The sequence below is a fragment of the Erpetoichthys calabaricus genome, chromosome 7 (assembly GCF_900747795.2).
Source record: "Erpetoichthys calabaricus chromosome 7, fErpCal1.3, whole genome shotgun sequence".
In the NCBI taxonomy this organism is placed as follows: domain Eukaryota; kingdom Metazoa; phylum Chordata; class Cladistia; order Polypteriformes; family Polypteridae; genus Erpetoichthys; species Erpetoichthys calabaricus.
The window spans coordinates 196,934,846-196,953,538 of record NC_041400.2 but is presented as its reverse complement, the minus strand read 5'-3'; the positions used below and the strand labels follow the sequence as shown (position 1 = coordinate 196,953,538).

The 18,693-nt window shown below is 46.4% G+C and overlaps 1 protein-coding gene across 2 annotated transcripts in view; it reads left to right on the top strand.

Moving 5' to 3' along the window:
* pigg (phosphatidylinositol glycan anchor biosynthesis class G) overlaps positions 1-18,693 on the top strand; it is a 1,234,979-nt gene that overhangs the window by 77,434 nt on the left and 1,138,852 nt on the right. For both annotated transcript variants that reach the window (XM_051929903.1, XM_028805895.2), the window contains exon 3: positions 4,134-4,343. In XM_051929903.1, coding sequence (XP_051785863.1) covers positions 4,134-4,343 — 210 coding nt within the window. The remainder of the gene's footprint in view (positions 1-4,133; positions 4,344-18,693) is intronic.

Sequence of the window (18,693 nt, the reverse complement as noted above, 5' to 3'; positions counted from 1 at the left end):
CGAATGTAGTCTCGGGTGGGAGATTAAAGGAGCTGCCCACCTCACGTCAAGAGGCAGAGTCAGGAGGAAGGTGGACGAAGCTTGTGAGGAAGAATGGAGGAAGCGGTGACCAATGAAAGACAGAGAAGAGAAAAAGCTGCTGCCCTTATGCTTGGTGGTGGGAAACGCTTCCTTGAGGAAGAGTTTCTCCACAACAAAAGACTCTTGAACTTAAAAAGACGTAATTAAAGACTCTCTGACTTCTGTCTAAGCCTGCTTGTGTTTGGGGAGTTGGAGCGCCCCCTACCGGCCACACTCCTTACCACGCATTCAGAAAGTGTTAGGACCCCTTCCCTTTGTTCATGGTGTGTTATGTTGCAGTGTTGTGCTAAAATCCTTTAAATCCTGTTTTTTTTTTCCTCCCATCGAGTAACACTGAATACTCCAGAATGATGAAGCAAACACGAGATGTTCGAGACATTTCAAATCTTTTACAAATACCTGAAATGTCGCACTTTTTCCAGCCTGTGGCGCCTCTGTCACTGATCATTGTCAGCTCTTCCTGATTTTCCTTCTCAAGTTTTTGGTGGCAGCAGGATGGACGCCTGTGGCCGTGTAGACATCAGTGGCCATCGGTTTCCATTTTACCACTGAATTCCAAAGACTTCTGTCGCCCCCCCCAGAAGGCCCCTGGTGGCTCGCTCAAGTCACGCCTGACTGCTATGCCGCAAATTGTGGGCCTCCTCCTGTGCGCCCCACTTGCTCCCTGGCAGCGCGGCATTGCTGGACTGAAATCGAGTCGGCCGCTTTAAGTGGAGCCCGGCTGCCATCCTGAACGCCTTTGTTTTTGGCGTCTAGTTCACCATATTTCCCCTCCTAGAGGACAACCTTTGAAAGTATTTTGGGACTCCTGAGTCACGCCATGTGTGATAATTAGGGCTTATGGAGTCCTCACTGTGCCATGTCCAGAGTCCAGTGAATTCTTTACTTGCTTGTGCTAATCAACATGCAACATGTCACTTCACTCCGGTGCCTTCAGTGCGTACAACTGTCCTAGTTCTGCTGGGCTGCTTTCTCTGACTAAATCATTTTTGTTTCTCTTTATTTAACTTTTTTGTTGTTTTTCAGGTATTATCTGCATATTTTATTATGAATCCTATATATGATGGTGTCCTGTCTGGATTATACTTATGTAACATTGTGTTGCTCATTGATTATTTTGTAGGATTCTACCAGTATATGCAGTTCTGTTTGTTATCTGCCCTGTCTCCTAATGGTGGAGCCCAAGGTGGCGGGGACTTCACCCAGCAGTATAAATGGAGAGATGCAGCTGGCTGTCCTCAAAGTAGCTTTGCCATTGGTTTGGTTCGACTCCTTTGTGTTTGGTTTATGAGTTACATTTGTTGATTTCCTGGTTTTGGACCCCTGGGTTTTGTTCAGGTTAGCAGGTTTCCTTATCGTGGTGGCCATCAGGTTGTACCAAGACTACTTCCTTGGACTAGCCTGAAGACTCTAGAGACGATAACAAGCCGTACTCCTTAAAGGTTGTCTTATTTTTCCCTCGACACCACGAAATAACAAGCAAACAGCAGACAGATATGTAACACCAAATATGGATATACTAACAGTGATAAATATAAATACACACGAGGACCGACGGATATTCACTAATGTACAGGGTGTCCACAAAGTCTCTTTACATTTTCAAAAAATTACTACAAAGGCAATTGATGAGATATGTTAATCAAATTTCTCCTATGTACTCATTTGTTATCAAAGTTTGTTTTAGTGATGAGGCAACCTTCCATGTTTCAGGGAAACTGAACACACATAATGTGAGAATCTGGGGCTCAGAAAACGCCCATGTGACTAGGGAACTTCACCGAGATAGTCCAAAGGTGAATGCGAGGCGTGGGATCATGTGCAATCGAATCATTGGTCCATTTTTGTTCAACGAGAGATCAATTACTGCAAATGTTTGCCTTGACCTTTTGACTGAATATATGACACCACAACTAGATGACCTTCAACCAACCGTCATTTTCCAGCAAGATGGTGCACCACCACATCGGGGACTGCATGTTCGTGGGTTCCTGAATCGAACTTTTCTAGATCGGTGGATTGGAAGGGGGTGGCCCAATACCCTGGCCACCTCGTTCACCAGATTTCACTCCCCTTGACTTCTTTCTGTGGGGTTATGTTAAAGATATCATGTATCGAACAAAGATACGGGACATTAATGACCTGAAGCAAAAGATCGCCGATGCCATTGCCACCATTGATTACAATATGCTAAAGAGAACATGGCAAGAAATCAAGCACCGTCTACTAATGGTGCCCATATACAGGCGTATTAAATGATGCAAAAATAACTTCAATATCTACTCCTTATTTTGTAATAATTTCCACAGATTTGTCTATTCATTTGTCTTTTTAATAAAATTTTGAAATTGTAAAGAGACTTTGTGGACACCTTGTGCACACAAACCACCACTATCCCAATTATTAATTATATGAAAACATGAATACACAATATTTACAGAAACCTTCCCTTGCCCCCAAATAACAAAAGAATAAACACGAAACACAGGCACAGGTGAATGATAATTGGCAATGGACATGAAAGTGATAAATGAGTCTAAAAGCTAATAAAGTCCAGTAATAGTTGAATATTGACTGGTGTGATATTTTGCTTCCTCCCAACAATACAATAAACGACATCACGGTAAGTGTCTTCATCAATAGTTGATACGTATCCAAATCCTGAGGTTTCTCGGTACTGACAGTCGTGATGATGTTCCAGATCCTTCAGAAGCAAGTAATGGACTTGTACGATGAACGGATATGAGTTGAAATATGGATGCGTAAAGGATTCTTTTTCTTCTCTCTCTCCTTTGCTTTTTGCTCCTCTTGTTTAAATACAGAATTTTCCAGATGTAACTGGTGGATTCAACAGATGATTTCCATCTTGGGGTTGCTGTCTCCCTTCATCACCCTTCCCTTTTTCTCTTACGGGGACAACATTTAATGATACACACATATAGTAAAGCAAACGGGACAATGAAAACAAAACACAAAAAAAAAAAACAAATACAGTGGAACCTCGGGTCACGACCGTAATTCGTTCCAAAACTCTGGTCGCAACCCTATTTGGTCGTGACCTGAAGTAATTTCCCCCATAGGATTGTATGTAAATACAATTAATCCATTCCGGACCGTATGAGCTGTATGTAAATATATATACAGTACGCTCGCTCTCTCTCTCTCTCTCTCTCTCTCTCGCTCGCTCGCTCGAGACTGAGCACGTGCGGAAATCATTGGCGCGTACGAACCAGAAGGGAAACTGGCTTGTTTGTCACCCGAGTGTGTGGTCGTGAACAGATGCAAAAGTTTGGCAAACTTTTTGGTCGTAACCCGATTTGTACGTGGTCCAAGACGTTCGTGACCAGAGGTTTCACTGTACTTATTATTAAGTATGCCCTGCGGTGGGCTGGCGGCCTGCCCGAGGTTTGTTCCCGCCTTGCGCCCTGTGTTGGCTGGGATTGGCTCCAGCAGACCCCCGTGACGCTGTGTTAGGATATGGTGGGTTGGATAATGGATGGATGGATTATTATGTAGCCCCGCTACAAGGTGAGCCTCATTACTGGCTTACTATTTAAGATGGTGGCACCAAACCAACTTGACTTCACATTTTTCTTTTATGTTAGGGTAATATTCTCCTTATTTGGGCTGTTACCAGTTATGTGATTGTGTTTTTATGTGTACTTATTATCTAATCAGTAATTTTTAATGTTTCAATTTGCATTTGCCCTGTGAACTTGTCACAGCACCATGTATGGAGTTTATTTGAATTGAATTATAAACCATTTTAAGCAGTAATAGCCATGTCAATATTTGTAATGCATTGGCTAAGTTTTTAAATGTTTTGTTGTACTTTAATTTAAAAAATATTAATTTCTGTCAAAAACATAAACATTTGTGGGTAATTCCAGACTTTTGAAAAGCTCAGGTGTATATTTGGTGCCACACAATGTGGAATCTGAACCTCTTGTGACACTCGTGGCCCTTTGGCCACTTGAACCTGATGAAGGCACTTATTTGAATGTGGTGTCCTTTTTAATTTTAAATTTTTTGGGGTATTTTTCCCTTTATAGGCATTGACGACTGGCAGCATCCCCGGCTTCATTGACGTGGTAATGAATCTGAATTCTCCGGCTCTGCTGGAAGACAACCTGATCTGGCAGGCCAAAGAGGCCGGGAAGAAGATGGTGTTTTATGGGGATGATACTTGGCTGCGGCTTTTCCCCAAGCACTTCATGGAGCACGATGGGACCACCTCGTTCTTTGTGTCCGATTACACAGAGGTAAGGGATTGAACTGTTACTGTGTCATGACCAATTTTATAACAAAAAAAAAAAATTTGAAGATGGTGCGGTGGCACAGTGGTTAGTGCGGCTGTTTCCTGCTTGCAGCAGCCAGGGTCAAGTCCCTGCCCTGTTGTTGTTTGTGTCGAGTTCATTTTATTCAAGTCATTTCTGTTTAGTGTTTTTGTTAAAGTAACAACCGTAGTCAGCAGCATCGATGGAGGCAAGAAGCCTCTGGAGGGCCCATAGTTATAACATTCACAATGCTAGAGACCCTGGCCAACTGGCCGCCTACCCCATGCTGATCGTTCTTGCTATGATGTGGAGTTTAAGAAATGGAAAAAATGGCTCTGTGGCTTCCCAAAGCTTCTACTGAAGTATTCCAGGATCTTCACTGGCCTGCCCAGCAGAGTCTTGCCCTGCCATACCCCAGCTTGGCCTCTAATACTACCTGCTGGCTTCAACAGTAGCAGGCCCAAAAAATGGGGAGCTGGCAAAACAACTACAGATATCAACAAAATGCCCCCTGCCCCATCATGTAAAAGTAATAACTGATCAGGAGTTTAAACTGAAGGCAGTGCTTGTGTTCCAGTGGCACTGTCATTGTACCGTAGACACAAGGTAGTAAATCTGAGATAAACTGGCGACACTATACAGAGTATATCAGTGTCTCCCAATCTTTTTTTCTGTGGTGGCACACCACATCTCCTCCACGTGCTCAACTATCGGGAGGGGTGGCAGGACTAGCAGAGAAGCCGGTAACAAAACAAAAATAAAAGCAGCGTTCGCAGACACGGCACTTAGTGAGCACTTTGGTGGCATCTACCAGCTGCTTTGTCCCTTTGCCCGCCCCTCTCTGCCCCCAGAGGCCCACCTGTCCTCCCTCACCGTGCGGCTCACTGGTGACCACACACCCAGGGCAGCCTGGGAGACGCGTCTGAAGTGCTCTAACGTGGCGATCGCAGAGCTGCTTTTGTGCCAACACAACTGCGCCACGCTATTATTTCCATTATTGCTACGGCACTGAAACACTACTGTATATCAAAGCAGTGCCTTGCGTTTTTATAAAAACTAGCGCCATTGCCCTTCTGCACAGATGTCGTACATTGCAGGCTTACAGTACCAGTCAACACTCCGCAGCTTGCGCTTTTTGCGGTATGTCATTTCCACGCATGATAAGAAAAGGCAGAATATGCGCTAAAGCCAAGCCACCATCAAGCACAACAAGGTTACATTTTTTTTTTTTCTGTGATGCATGCTGTGGACTCTAGAGGGCACCATAGCTCCTCAAACCCAACACAGCAGACAACACAGGGCACAAATTAAAAGCACAAAAGAGCCTTTTTATTGCGTGGGAAACTCTTCACACTAGCGTTTCCCACCACCACAGCCACAAGTACAATACAAGTACAGCTCAGAGACTCTTTGTGTCTTTTCTGGTCTTTGTCTCCTCCACTCCTCCCAGCCAGCTTCGTCCACCTTCCACCCGACTCTGGCTCATCCCTGTGAGGCCTGCAAGTCCTTTTATAGTGGCCAACCTGGAAATGCTTCTTCTCTTCTGCCCACGTGATCTGCAAGCACTTCTGGGTTAGGCAGAAACCACACACAATACGGCTCGTTTCACAGCGGCACCCACGGTACCCAACAGGGGCGAGATACAGAACTCCAAGTCCCCATGGTGCCCTGTGGGAAGCCGGGGCACCGCAGCAATCCAGGGAGGCTGCCATCTAGCATTCTGGGGCAGGCAGTGCCCTAAAGGAGCAGCCGTCCCCCAATCTTCCATTTGTTGGGCATCCCGGCCGTCCCTTACAATGCCTTTTTTTTTTTTTTTTGTTCAGAAGATGGTAGAAAGAGAACAACTGAGGACCCCGTGTGTGATTGAGTAAAACAAGTAATTAGTAACTGCTAGTTTTCTGTTGGTAGACATTCATTCAGATCCCTTTTATGAGGCGTTCACATTACAAGCCTCTCTGCTCAGTTCTGATTGTTTGCTCAGATCGGATGTGCCCATCGTGACGGTTCACGTTCATAAGTACGAGTGACCTGCTGTACCTGTCATGTGAACGCACCTGTCCTCCAAAGCGTCACACGAGTGCACGTTGATACGTTTGTGCACAAGTCGCCATATTTGTGAGACAACTCACGGTATTAAAACTGACAAAGCGGATGTGCTAAGTCGCCAGGGTTTGCATCGCATTTTGCTTGGAGTTTGTCAGCCGTACGTGATGAGGTCGAGAAGGCGAAGAAAAATCCAGACGGCTGACTAAACTCTGCTGTATCCGCAGCCATTGCTGGCACTGCAAGATGTGTGGGTAGGAGAAAGGAGCCAGCAATGGTGGGACTGTGACTTTTGTCACCGCGGTCACTCACCTCCATTGTGGTTTTGCCGCATTGCTGGTGTTGGCTGATGATGATGACAGCACTCGGCCAATGCCAATAGGCAAAAAAAAAATAAAAAACCATGATTTCTGAAGTGACCGTTCTCGTTCATTCTGTACGGCCACAAATCGGACTTGTATCTAATCTAGGATTACACATGACAGTGACTCAAATCTGATTTGGAAAGATTGGATTTCTGCATCCACACAGTCCTGAAAACCTCTGATTTGTGTCACATTAAGGAAAAAACTCAGATTTGAGTCACTTCAGACTGGTAATGTGAAAGTGCCAGTACGGCATCGCGATGTGCAGCAGGTTTTAAATGAACTTGGAACGAATCATCGTAATAATAAGAATACTGAATATCACAACGTGTGTGGAGTGAGACGACAAAAACCAACTCCTGCGCCTTGAGCTGAAATGCCCAACCGGCGCTCACCCCATGTCGATGCTTTCTGTAGTATGTGGGTAGAGCAGCTAATTATTCATAATCTGACTGGCGTCCCTCCGTCTGTCCAACCATGATGTGATGTTATCAAACACCGTCAACGTTCTGAAATGACGATGAGAACTTTGAAGAGCATTAGTGAGCAGCAGGGTGGTTTCATGCCAAGAAACAGCACCACAGATGTGATGTTTGCTCTGAGGATGTTGATGGAGAAGTTTAGAGAAGGCCAGAAGGAGTCACATTGCGTCTTTGTGGACCTGGAGAAAGCAGATGACAGGGTGACTGAGAGGAGCTGTGGTATTGAATGAGGAAGTCGGGAGTGGCAGAGAAGTACGTAAGAGTGGCACAGGATATGCATGAGGGGAGTGTGACCCTGGTGAGGTCTGTGGTAGGAGTGACGGAGGTGGGAAAACATCAGGGATCGGCTCTGAGCCCTTTCTTATTGGCAATGGTGATGGACAGGCTGACAGACGAGATCAGACAGGAGTCCCCGTGGACTGTGATGTTTGCTGATCACATTGTGATCTGTAGTGATAGGGGGTGGAGACCTGGGAGAGGTGGAGATATGAGAGGATTGAAGGTCAATAGGACCACCAAGACAGAATACATGTGTGTGAATGAGAGGGAGGTCAGTCGAATGGTGAGGATGAGGGAGTAGAGTTGGTGAAGGTGGAGGAGTTTAAATACTTGGGATCAACAGTACAGAGTAATGGGGATTGTGGAAGAGAAGTGAAGACGAGAGTGCAGGCAGGGTGGAGTGGGTGGAGAAGAGTGTCAGGAGTGATTTGTGACAGACGGGTATCAGCAAGAGTGACAGGGAAGGTCTACAGGACGGTAGTGAGACCAGCTATGTCATATGGGTTAGAGACGGTGGCACAGGAGACAGAGCTGGAGGTGGCAGAGTTAAAGATGCTAAGATCTGCATTGAGTGTGACGAGGATGGACAGGATTAGGAATGAGGACCTCAGAGGGTCAGCTCAGGTGGGATGATTGGGAGACAAAGTCAGAGAGGCGAGATTGCGTTGGTGTGGACATGTGCAGAGGAGAGATGAGGGGTATAATGAGAAAAGGGTGCTAAGGATAGAGCTGCCAGGCAAGAGGAGAAGAGGAAAGTCTAAGATAAGGTGGTGAGAGAGGACATGCAGGTGATGGGTGTGACAGAGCAAGATAATGAGGACTGGAAGAGATGGAAAAAGGTGACCAGCTGTGGTGACCCCTAACAGGAGCAGCTGAAAGAAGAAAACGATGTCCCTGTTATCAAAGCCCCGACTCGTGCGTGTCTGACACTTGTCAGTGTCAAGTATTTCAGATGAAGATCGAGTATCATATCAATATTTGATATGCCCTGAAGTCGTCCCGTCCAGTGTGGGTTCCTGCTTTGTGCCCCTGCTGTCCGGAGTGGGTCCGTCCCGTAATTGGAGTAAGCAGGTTTTTAAAACGTCCTGTTGCTCGATTTGTAACAACTTGATTATGTCCATCCAAGTTTGGCTCCTGCCTTACACCTCATGCTCCTGGGGTGGGCTTCAGCCTCCATCACCTTGAATTCAATTAAGCTGCGTGTGTTTACAGTCTGGAGGAAGAAACAAATAGTTATTAAAAAAAAAAATTAAAAAAGCCATATCAGATATTGAAGAGCTTCTGTTGAGAAGGGTCTCCAAATGCCACCCACCTTTACAGTCCAGCGTTCGTCGATATAAAATGAGTTTGTAGCGGCGGGGCCTTTCTCCTCATATCGCCTTCAATTGTTTGTTTTATGTTTGTGCGTCGATATGAAACGCGGTGCTATGAGCTCTTTTGGAATTGTAAGTGTGACTTTAATTTAAAAGATTCATAAATCAAAACCCGGGGAGGTTTTCCACACTTTATTAATCCACCCCTTCTATACACGTAAACTCTTTTCCGAATTTTAAATCTTAATTTAGTTTAGAAAGTATAAAAATCAAAACAGATGCAAGCTTTTCTCTTTTTATTCTACACCTGGTTGTTCTCAGTTTAAGGTCCCGTGGTGCTGGAGCCAATACTGGCAGCTTTTGGACCAACTTGCGGGCGGGATGCCAGTCCATCTGAGGGCACACTCATCCGTGGTGGGCCGTGTTCAGGTGAGCAGACAGCTCTTTGGGAGGTAAAGGAAAATGCGAAAAACGCAACGGGATACCCCCCTCCTCTTTATGAAGGATGCCCAGGGGTCTTTAATGACCACATTGAGTCAGAACCTCAGTTCTACGTCCCATATAAAGGATGGCGCCATTTCTACTGCACTGTGGGCATTGGGATCCACATTCAAACCACAGGGTAGGCGCCCCCTGCTGGCTTCACCGCCAACAACCCCAGCTTTTTCCTAGATGGCCTCCCATCCGAGTACTTGGGTGGGCCTGAACACGCTAAGCTTCAGGTGGGTGACCTGATTTGAAGTGCAGGTGGTGAATACATGACATCCATGACATTTTTGGACTTGTGTGATTTTCCTTTCAATTAACGGGGTGCCCGGTAAAATGCCCACCTTTATCATCTCTCCCTTTTTGTTTAGTCCCTTACAACATGTAAACAGAAAAGCCACCTTAGGCTAAAGATGAACAAGCGCAGGATTGCTGTCTCAATTCCCACGGCAGGCCCTCTTTGTTAATCCGTCATATTTTTGTTTTGCGTGCTTCTATTTCCTAATTACGTAAATTGAAATTCACTCCGTTCTTCTGCACAGTTAAGCAGCAGGAGGAAAAAAAAAAAAACATCAAAACATTTTTTTTCTCTCTCTTTCAACTACACGGCTATTTTTGCTCATTTGCTTCTCCGAAGAAATCCTCAAACTCTCTGCCGCAGTGAAAATCTTCTGTCAGCGCTAACACACGCCATCTGTGCCAGCAGGCGCTCACATCTCCAGTGAAATTGTGTCTTTTTTGTCATTTCTAACTTGATCGAGTCATTTGTCAGAGAAGAGCACTCTTGCGAGATGTGCATTTTCTTGTCCGTGTCATTGACTTAGTGGTTCTCATAAATTATTACACCAAAGTGAGGAGCGGCTCAGTGTCAGAGCTAAAGAGCTGCCAGCGTGTGCCCTAAGTGGCGGAGCGGGCGCAGTGTCGCAGGAGAGCAGCTCTTCTTGTGCGCAATCCAAGTAGTCATCCTAACCTGACGTGTGCCGTAGGGTGGGAGGAGGAGGCCAGAATGGCCGTCCCGAAGTCTTCTGAGAGGGGGGGATGCACACCGGTGCCTGGGGGGTATGAACTTCAGTGTTCTTAATAAAGGGTGAAGCACCACAAGATAAAATCAATTTCATTACGACACAAGATAGGGGATACCAAATTTATTTTTCACTGTGTTTTAATAATGCCGTCTTCAAGGTGGTGGCCACCATTAGCGATACGCTCTTCAGTCAATTTCTGAACGCTCGTATGACTCGTTCAGCCACTTTGTGGTGATGTAGCGTCCTTGAGGGCTCAAGGTTTTGAGGTCGGCGTGTGTAGACCTTCAACTTGAGAAGAAATCGCACGGAGCGAAATCAGGCGAACGTGAAGGCCACCCGACCCCGCCGCACATGGAGATCAGCTTCTCTCCCGGAAAAACATGCATGGAACTCCGCTCAGGTCATATGAGCTGTCACTCCAGGCGTCCACCACATCCACTTCTTCCATTTCGATGTCACGTTCAGTAGTGACGGTGACTGTTGCTCCTCCCTCCTCAAAAATTCCAAATTCTGTAACGGCGCACCGAACTGTAACACGTGTGCTCACTGTGCGGGGGCCTCTGATGAAGTTCACAAGGGTCGGTTTCAGCCCATATAAATGAGAAAAGTGCCATATAAATTTAAAAAATTATTATTATTATCCTTAGGTCACTGAGGAGAAGCATTAGGCGCTAGCGGCACCCCTCGACTCGAGGTGGAATTAGCTGAATTTGTATTGCTGGTCATGTGATTCTCGGTGACACCCTAATCGCTGTGACTATTTAAGAGTGCCTTGGGAGACAGTTTATGAGCTTAAATAATACAATACAATAGAATTTATTTTTGTGTAGCCCAAAATCACACAAGAAGTGCCGCAATGGGCTTTAACAGGCCTTGTCTCTTGACAGCCCCCCAGCCTCGACTCTCTAAGAAGACAAGAAAAGACCCTTGTAGGGAAAAAATGGAAGAAACCTGGGAAAGGCAATTCAGAGAGAGACCCCTTTCCAGGTAGGTTGGGCGTGTAGTGGGTGTCAAAAAGAAAAAGGGGGTCAATACAACACAATACACAGAACAAATCCTCTTGACAGTATACAAATAAAAATTTTACAAGTACAGACCAGAATTTAACAGTAGATGATATCACATAATATGATTTGAATTTGTTTAGAGTCCTGGAGACCTCAGCCATCAAGCTGCCTCCCCAATTTGGCCAGTCCACAGCTGAGACAGCACTGGGTCAGCCAATCCAACGTTAGGGTGGAATGGTGGCTCTGAGGCTAAGGATCTGTACTGGTATCCAGAAGGTTGCCGGTTTGAATCCCCGTCACTGCCAAAAGAGATCCTACTCTGCTGGGCCCTTGAGCAAGACCCTTAACCTGTAATTGCTGTACAATGGCTGACCCTGTGCTCTGACCCCAAGGGGTATGCGAAAAACTAACAAATTCCTAATACATGAAATTGTATAAGGTGAAATAAAGAACAAAAAAATCAGATGAAAGGACCCCTCTTTCCCACAATTCCTGCAATCCTCCATCAGGGATGACTTTACCTTAGGCAGGCGAAACAACTTGGCAGGTGGGCCGTGGCACCAAGTACTGAGAAGAGAAACAGAACAGGTGCGGGTTAGTATCCAATTCTAACTATCATGTTACTTATGTTTTAGTGCTAATGACTAACAACAGAGATGCAGTCTGCACAGTTAATCAGCAGCTCTAGTCAGGGTGTGCTAAACTGAAGTCGTGAGATTTGAAAGCTGAGACCGAAGGGGCATCTCTTATAGTAGCAGGCGGACCATTCCTCAAATAAGTGTATGTTCCCGCGAGACCAGGGGTTGGCGCTGCCCTCCAACTCTTTCTCCTCTTTCCCGGCAGACCACCCGACAAACCCACAACCTAAAGCCACTTCTGGTCCTCCTAGGACAGCCAACGTCACTTTCTCTTCCAGTCCTCAAGACCCCACCTCCTACTGACATAATTTCCGGTTCCCAGAATTCCATACTCCCATTATATCTCTACAGGGTGAGCCATCAAGAAGTAGCACATTTCAAACGTTCATTCTACAAAAACACTGCGAGATAAAATCAAGTTTATGATGACACTAGAAAGGGGATACAAAATAGATTTTGTTCACTGTGTTTGAAAAATGACATCTCCAAGGTGGTGTCCATCTTTAGCGATGCACTCTTTGAGACGATTTCTGAATGCTCACATGACTCGTTCGGCCATTTCAAGGGGAATAGCGGCAATTTTGTGAGAAGTAGCGTCCTTGAGGGCTTTAAGGTCAGTGTGTGTGGACCTTCGACTTGAAGAAATCGCACGGAGTGAGATCAGGCAAACATGAAGGCCGCACAAGGAGATCAACTTCCCCGCAAAACTTGCATGGATCTCCGTGCCGGCCGTATGAGCTGTCACTCCAGGCATCTACCACATCCTTGTCTTCCGGATCTCCAGCATTTCAATGTGACGTTCTGAAGTGACGGTGACCGTTGCTCCCCCCTCCTCAATAAAGTAAGGGCCTACAATGCCAAATTCTGCAATGGCGCCCAAAACTGTAGCACGTGTGCTCACTGTGAGGGGGGTCTCTGATGAAGTTCACCAGGGTTGGTTTCAGCCCAATAGCGAAGGTTTTGCTTATTTACACAAACCATTCAAATGGAAATGTGCCTCGTCGCTGACGTCACGTGACTATCGTATCTCGATGAACGGTTTGCAGAATGTCGGCGCACAACTCTCTACGGCTCTCCTAGTCTCTCTCCATGAGTTCGTGCGCTGCCATCATTGTGTATGGATGGAAATGAAGGACCTCATGCAAAAATCAAAGACGTGTTGGAAATGCCGAAGGCAGAAGTGCACTGAACGTCAAGGAGAATGCAGAATGGATGCCCTCACAGCTTGGATGTGTTCAGGTGTTCGTTGAGTCCGAGGACGGCCTGGAGATTTTCTGTTCACCGTCGTACACCAGTCTGTCTAAATTTATAATTGTTATCTGATTTGGGACGTCACCGTCAGGAGGAATGCTGAAGTGCGTTTGGGAGGCGCATTGTGTAGTGACGATGGATTTGTTGTTTTTGAAGAACGCTTTGACAGCAAAAGCTGTCCATCTATGACCCTCTATCTGCCGCAGCCAGGTGTTATGTGGGCAACTCCTTGGCCTGGTCCAGCCACTCGGGTCCTGTGATCCAGATCACCCTCGGGGAATTTTGCAACATGGCCTTAGTGCTGTAACTGATGCCCCCTCACAATGTAGGTCATGTGCCAAAAAGACTGAGTGCTGTAATCAAATCAAAAGTGGAGTCTTAGTTCGGGGGTCCTCAACACTAATGCAGCCAGGTTTTTGTAGGATTTTTTTTCTTTTTCTGTTTCTGATTTGTTTTCACCTTCTTCGTATTGATTGCAATTTTGCAATAAAGGTGGAATGCGTTTTCTCTTTTTATTACCCAAAATCTGTGATTTGGGGAGGGCTGTGTAGACTTAGGCTGCCAGGTGGCTCTCTGTCTTAGTGTGGCCCATTGTGGTCTGTCATGGCCTTTAAATGGAGGGGTAGAGCATCAGATTATCTGGTCCTGATGGTCATTGACGCCCCAGTGGGTGTGTAGTCCAGTCTCAGACACGACTTGGCCTCCATTTTGTCTCCAGGCTGGAACTTACCTGCTTTTTCTTTTATGTTGGCCACCTGTATTCTCCAGGCTATCTTCCTTGAAGGGGCAGGGGTGCTCATGCTTTTAAAAAGTGTCCTCTTTCCAGATGTTCATAAATTGTACCCGTCCTTTTGCAGAGGTCACTCTAATCTATTGATATCGTCACTCATGCGCGTCACCCTGTCAGCTCAGATCAGGCATGCGATTCAACTCTGCGACAAGAGGGGCCGCTGCCGCTCACTGTCTTGTCTCTTCCCTCCACAGCTTTGAAAGGACGCCCCAGGAGGTCCACTGACCTTGCCCTAAACACTCTGAGATGCCCCCCGCCCCTTAAGGCCGTTTCCGGGAGGATTCATCTCAGTCTTGACCCGAGTCTGCAGCTGGGTGGAGCTCCATGGACAGACCAGAGTTCTTATGTTGGTTTTCCTTGCTTGTGCCTTTGAGCGCCTGTTAGCTTTGTTGTCCCACAATTAAACAGGGCGGCTGGGTTGGGACCCCTAACTTTTTTTCTGGCTTTGTCAGTCCCTTGTACCCTACATATGTAATTATGATTATGCTCTGGTCAAGAATTTCGCTTATTCAGTTTCTTTGGTAGGCTTAATATTTTAATAATTAGATATTGTTAGGTTTTAAAAAATAGATTAGCCCACTTGCTGGATCGTACTCTCCGTTACATGTGCTTTTATGGTTGGAGATTTTTCAGGTAATAAGGACGTAGGTTTTGGGGTGACGTGCGTCTACTCACATTTTGCACTGGACACCATAGATGTGACCGTGTTGACCCTGATTTGTGACTCACATGGGTGGAGTAACTTCAGTGAGTCTCTCCCACTTGTCTCTGGGATGCAAGCTCCGGTCCGGCCCACCATGCAGATATAACCGTCTTCAAAAACGTATGTCAGCATCCCACCTAGTGGGCCGAAAGCAACCGTCTGTGCCAGCTGAGAGAATGGAGAAGTCGGCTGATGATTCAGGCCTCTGGCTATGAGGGAGTCTTGTGTGTCACTGGAGGCTCACTACACCGAGACCAAAAAGCAGCCCTAAGAGCTAATCGCCCAGTCCTCAGCCTGAAGGTCCACTCCACTTGGACATGTCGGCACAGGCCAGAAATCTCCACTTGAGTCCAAACAGCAGCAGTGATGGCGTTTTTTTTTTTTTCCTATTTCAAAAGACAACCCTGACGTCCCAAATCTATGAAGGCGGGGTGCCACAGATTTAAAAAAGGACCAGGTGAAAACCTTCGTCTTAATCGTTTGGGCCAAACCTGCTTAGTCATGGCCGGCTTGAATCAAGTCATCAGTCTGCTAAGTGCCTTCATAGATTTTGCAAATGTCATGTAATTGCATCGAAAGAAATCATTTTAGAGAAAAATGATGTTCCCCGAGAGCGGATCAATAGCAGGCTAGAAGAAATAAGAAAAAGATGGAGTGCAGAGCCGGCGGTCTTATTAATGCAGATGATTGATTTAATTACTACTGACGTTAAAAATGAGAATAAAAGCAATATTGTGCAGTAATCTGTCAAATATGTGGTGGAGTCCCAGGAGGTTCTGGCACCCCCTGCAGGCTGAACTTCTTATATTCTGGCTCCTTCTTCTTCTACTTTCGGCTGCTCCTGTTAGGGGGTCGCCACAGCGGATCATCTTCTTCCATATCTTCCTGTCCTCGTCATCTTGTTCTGTCACACCCATCACCTGCATGCCCTCTCTCACCACATCCATAAACCTTCTCTTAGGCCTTCCTCTTCTCCTCTTCCCTGTCAGCTCTATCCTTAGCACCCTTCTCCCAATATACCCAGCATCTCTCCTCTGCACATGTCCAAACCAACGCAATCTCACCTCTCTGACTTTGTCTCCCAACCGTCCAACTTGAGCTGACCTTCTAATGTCGTAATTTCTAATCCTGTCCATCCTCATCACACCCAATGCAAATCTTAACATCTTTAACTCTGCCACCTCCAGCTCTGTCTCCTGTGCCACCGTCTCCAGCCCATATAACCCATATAGCTGGTCTCACTACCGTCCTGTAGACCTTCCCCATCACTCTTGCTGATACCCGTCTGTCACAAATCACTCCTGACACTCTTCTCCACCCGATCCACTCTGCCTGCACTCTTTTCTTCATTTCTCTTCCACAATCCCCATTACTCTGTACTGTTGATCCCAAGTATTTAAACTCCTCCACCTTCGCCAACTCTACTCCCCTCATCCTCACCACTCCACTGACCTCCATCTCATTCACACACATGTACTCTGTCTTGGTGGTCCTACTGACCTTCATTCCTCTCCTGTCATATCTTCACCTCTTCAGGGTCTCCTCAACCTGCTCCCTACTATCGCTACAGATCACAATGTCATCAGCAAACATCACAGTCCACGGGGACTCCTGTCTAATCTCGTCTGTCAGCCTGTCCATCACCATTGCAAATAAGAAAGGGCTCAGAGCCGATCCCTGATGTACTCCCACCTCCGTCACTCCTACCGCAGACCTCACCACAGTCACACTCCCCTCGTGCATATCCTGTACTTCTCTGCCACTCCCGACTTCCTCATACAATACCACAGCTCCTCTCTGGTCACCCTGTCATTTGCTTTCTTCAGGTCCACAAAGACGCAATGCACTCCTTCTGGCCTTCTCTAAACTTCTCCATCAACATCCTCAGAGCAAACATCTCATCTGTGGTACTCTTTCTTGGCATGAAACCATCCTGCTGCTCACTAATCATCACCTCGCTTCTTAACCGAGCTTCCACTACTCTTTCTCATAACTTCACGCTGTGGCTCATCAATTTTATCCCCCTGTAGTTACTACAGTCCTGCACATCCCCCTTATTCTCAAATATCGGCCCACCAGTACACTTCTTCTCCACTCCTCAGGCATCCTCTCACTTTCCAAGATTCCATTAAACAATCTGGTTTAAAACTCCACTGCCATCTCTCCTAAACACCTCCATGCTTCCACAGGTATGTCATCTGGACCAACGGCCTTTCCATTCTTCATCGCTGTCCTTACTTCCTCCTTGCTAATCCGTTGCACTTCCTGATTCACTATCTCCACATCATCCAACCTCTTCTCTCTCTCTCGTTTTCTTCATTCATCAGCCTCTCAAAGTCCTCTTTCCATCTGCTCAACACACTCTCCTCTCTCTTGTGAGTACGTTTCCATCTTTATCCTTTATCACCCTAACCTGCTGCACATCTTTCCCAGCTCGGTCCCTCTGTGTAGCCCACCGGTCCTTTTCTCCCTCCTTAGTGTCCATACAACTCATCATACGCCTTTTCTTTTGCCTTCGCCACCTGTCTCTTCACCTTGCGCTTTTTCTCCTTGTACTCTTGTCTACTTTCTGCATCTCTCTGACTATCCCACTTCTTCTTTTTTGCCATCCTCTTCCTCTGTATACTCTCCTGTATTTCCTCATTCCACCTCCAGGTTTCCTTTTCCCCCTTCCTCTGTCCAGATGTCACGCCCAGCACTCTTCTTGCTGTCACCCTTACTACATCTGCTGTACTTGCCCCGCTGTCTGGTGACTCTTCACTGCCACCCAGTGTCTGTCTCACCTCCTCCCTAAACTCCACCTTGCAGTCTTCCTTTTTCAACTTCCACCATTTGATCCTTGGCTCTGCCCTCGCTCTCTTCCTCTTCTTGATCTCCAGCGTCATCCTACAGACCACCATCCTATGCTTCTTAACTACACTTTCCCCTGCCACCACTTTGCAGTCTTCAGTCTCCTTCAGATCAACTCTTCTGCATAGGATGTCATCTACCTGTGTGCATCTTCCTCCACTCTTGTACGTCACCCTGTGTTCCTCCCTCTTCTTCAAATACGTATTCACCACAGCCATGTCCATCCTTTTGGCAAAATCCACTATCCTCTGACCTTCTTCATTCCTCTCCTTGACACCATACCTACCCATCACCTCCTCATCTCCTCTGTTCCCTTCTTCAACATGTCCATTGCAATCCACTCTAATCACCACTTTCTGTCCCTTGGGTACACTGTCCATCACTTCATCCAACTCACTATAAAAATCTTCTTTCTCATCCATTGCACACCCAACTTGTGGAGCGTATGCACTAACAACATTCATCATCACACCTCCAATTTCCAGCTTCATAATCATTTTTCTGCCTGACACTCTTTTCACCTCCAAATCACTCTTGACGTGCTGTTCCTTCAGAATAACTCCTACTCCATTTCTCCTCCTATCCACACCATGATAGAACAATTTGAATCCCCCTCCGGTCCACCTGGCCTTACTCCTCTTCCATTTAGTCTCTTCACGCACAATATATCAACCTTCCTTCTCTCCATCATATCTGCTAACTCTCTCCCCTTACCAGTCATACTGCCAACATTCACAGTTCCTACCCTCAGTTCCACTCTCTTTACCTTCCTCCTCTCCTCCTGCCTCCGGACACGTCTCCCCCCCTCTTCTTCTCCTCCTTATTCTTCTTCTTCGGTCAACAGCAGCCCAATTTCCGCCAGCACCCTGTTGATTAACAGTACTGGTGGCGGTCATTGTTAACCTGGTGCTCGACCGATCTGGTAAGTAAATTTGTATATTGATTTGGCAAAATTTTACACCGGATGCCCTTCCTGACGTAACCCTCCCCATTTATCCGGGCTTGGGACTGGCACGATGAAACACACTGGTTTGTGCATCCCCTGTGGCTGGGTTTATATTCTGGCTCCTCCTGTCCTTTAATCAGGAAAATGTGGATTTAGT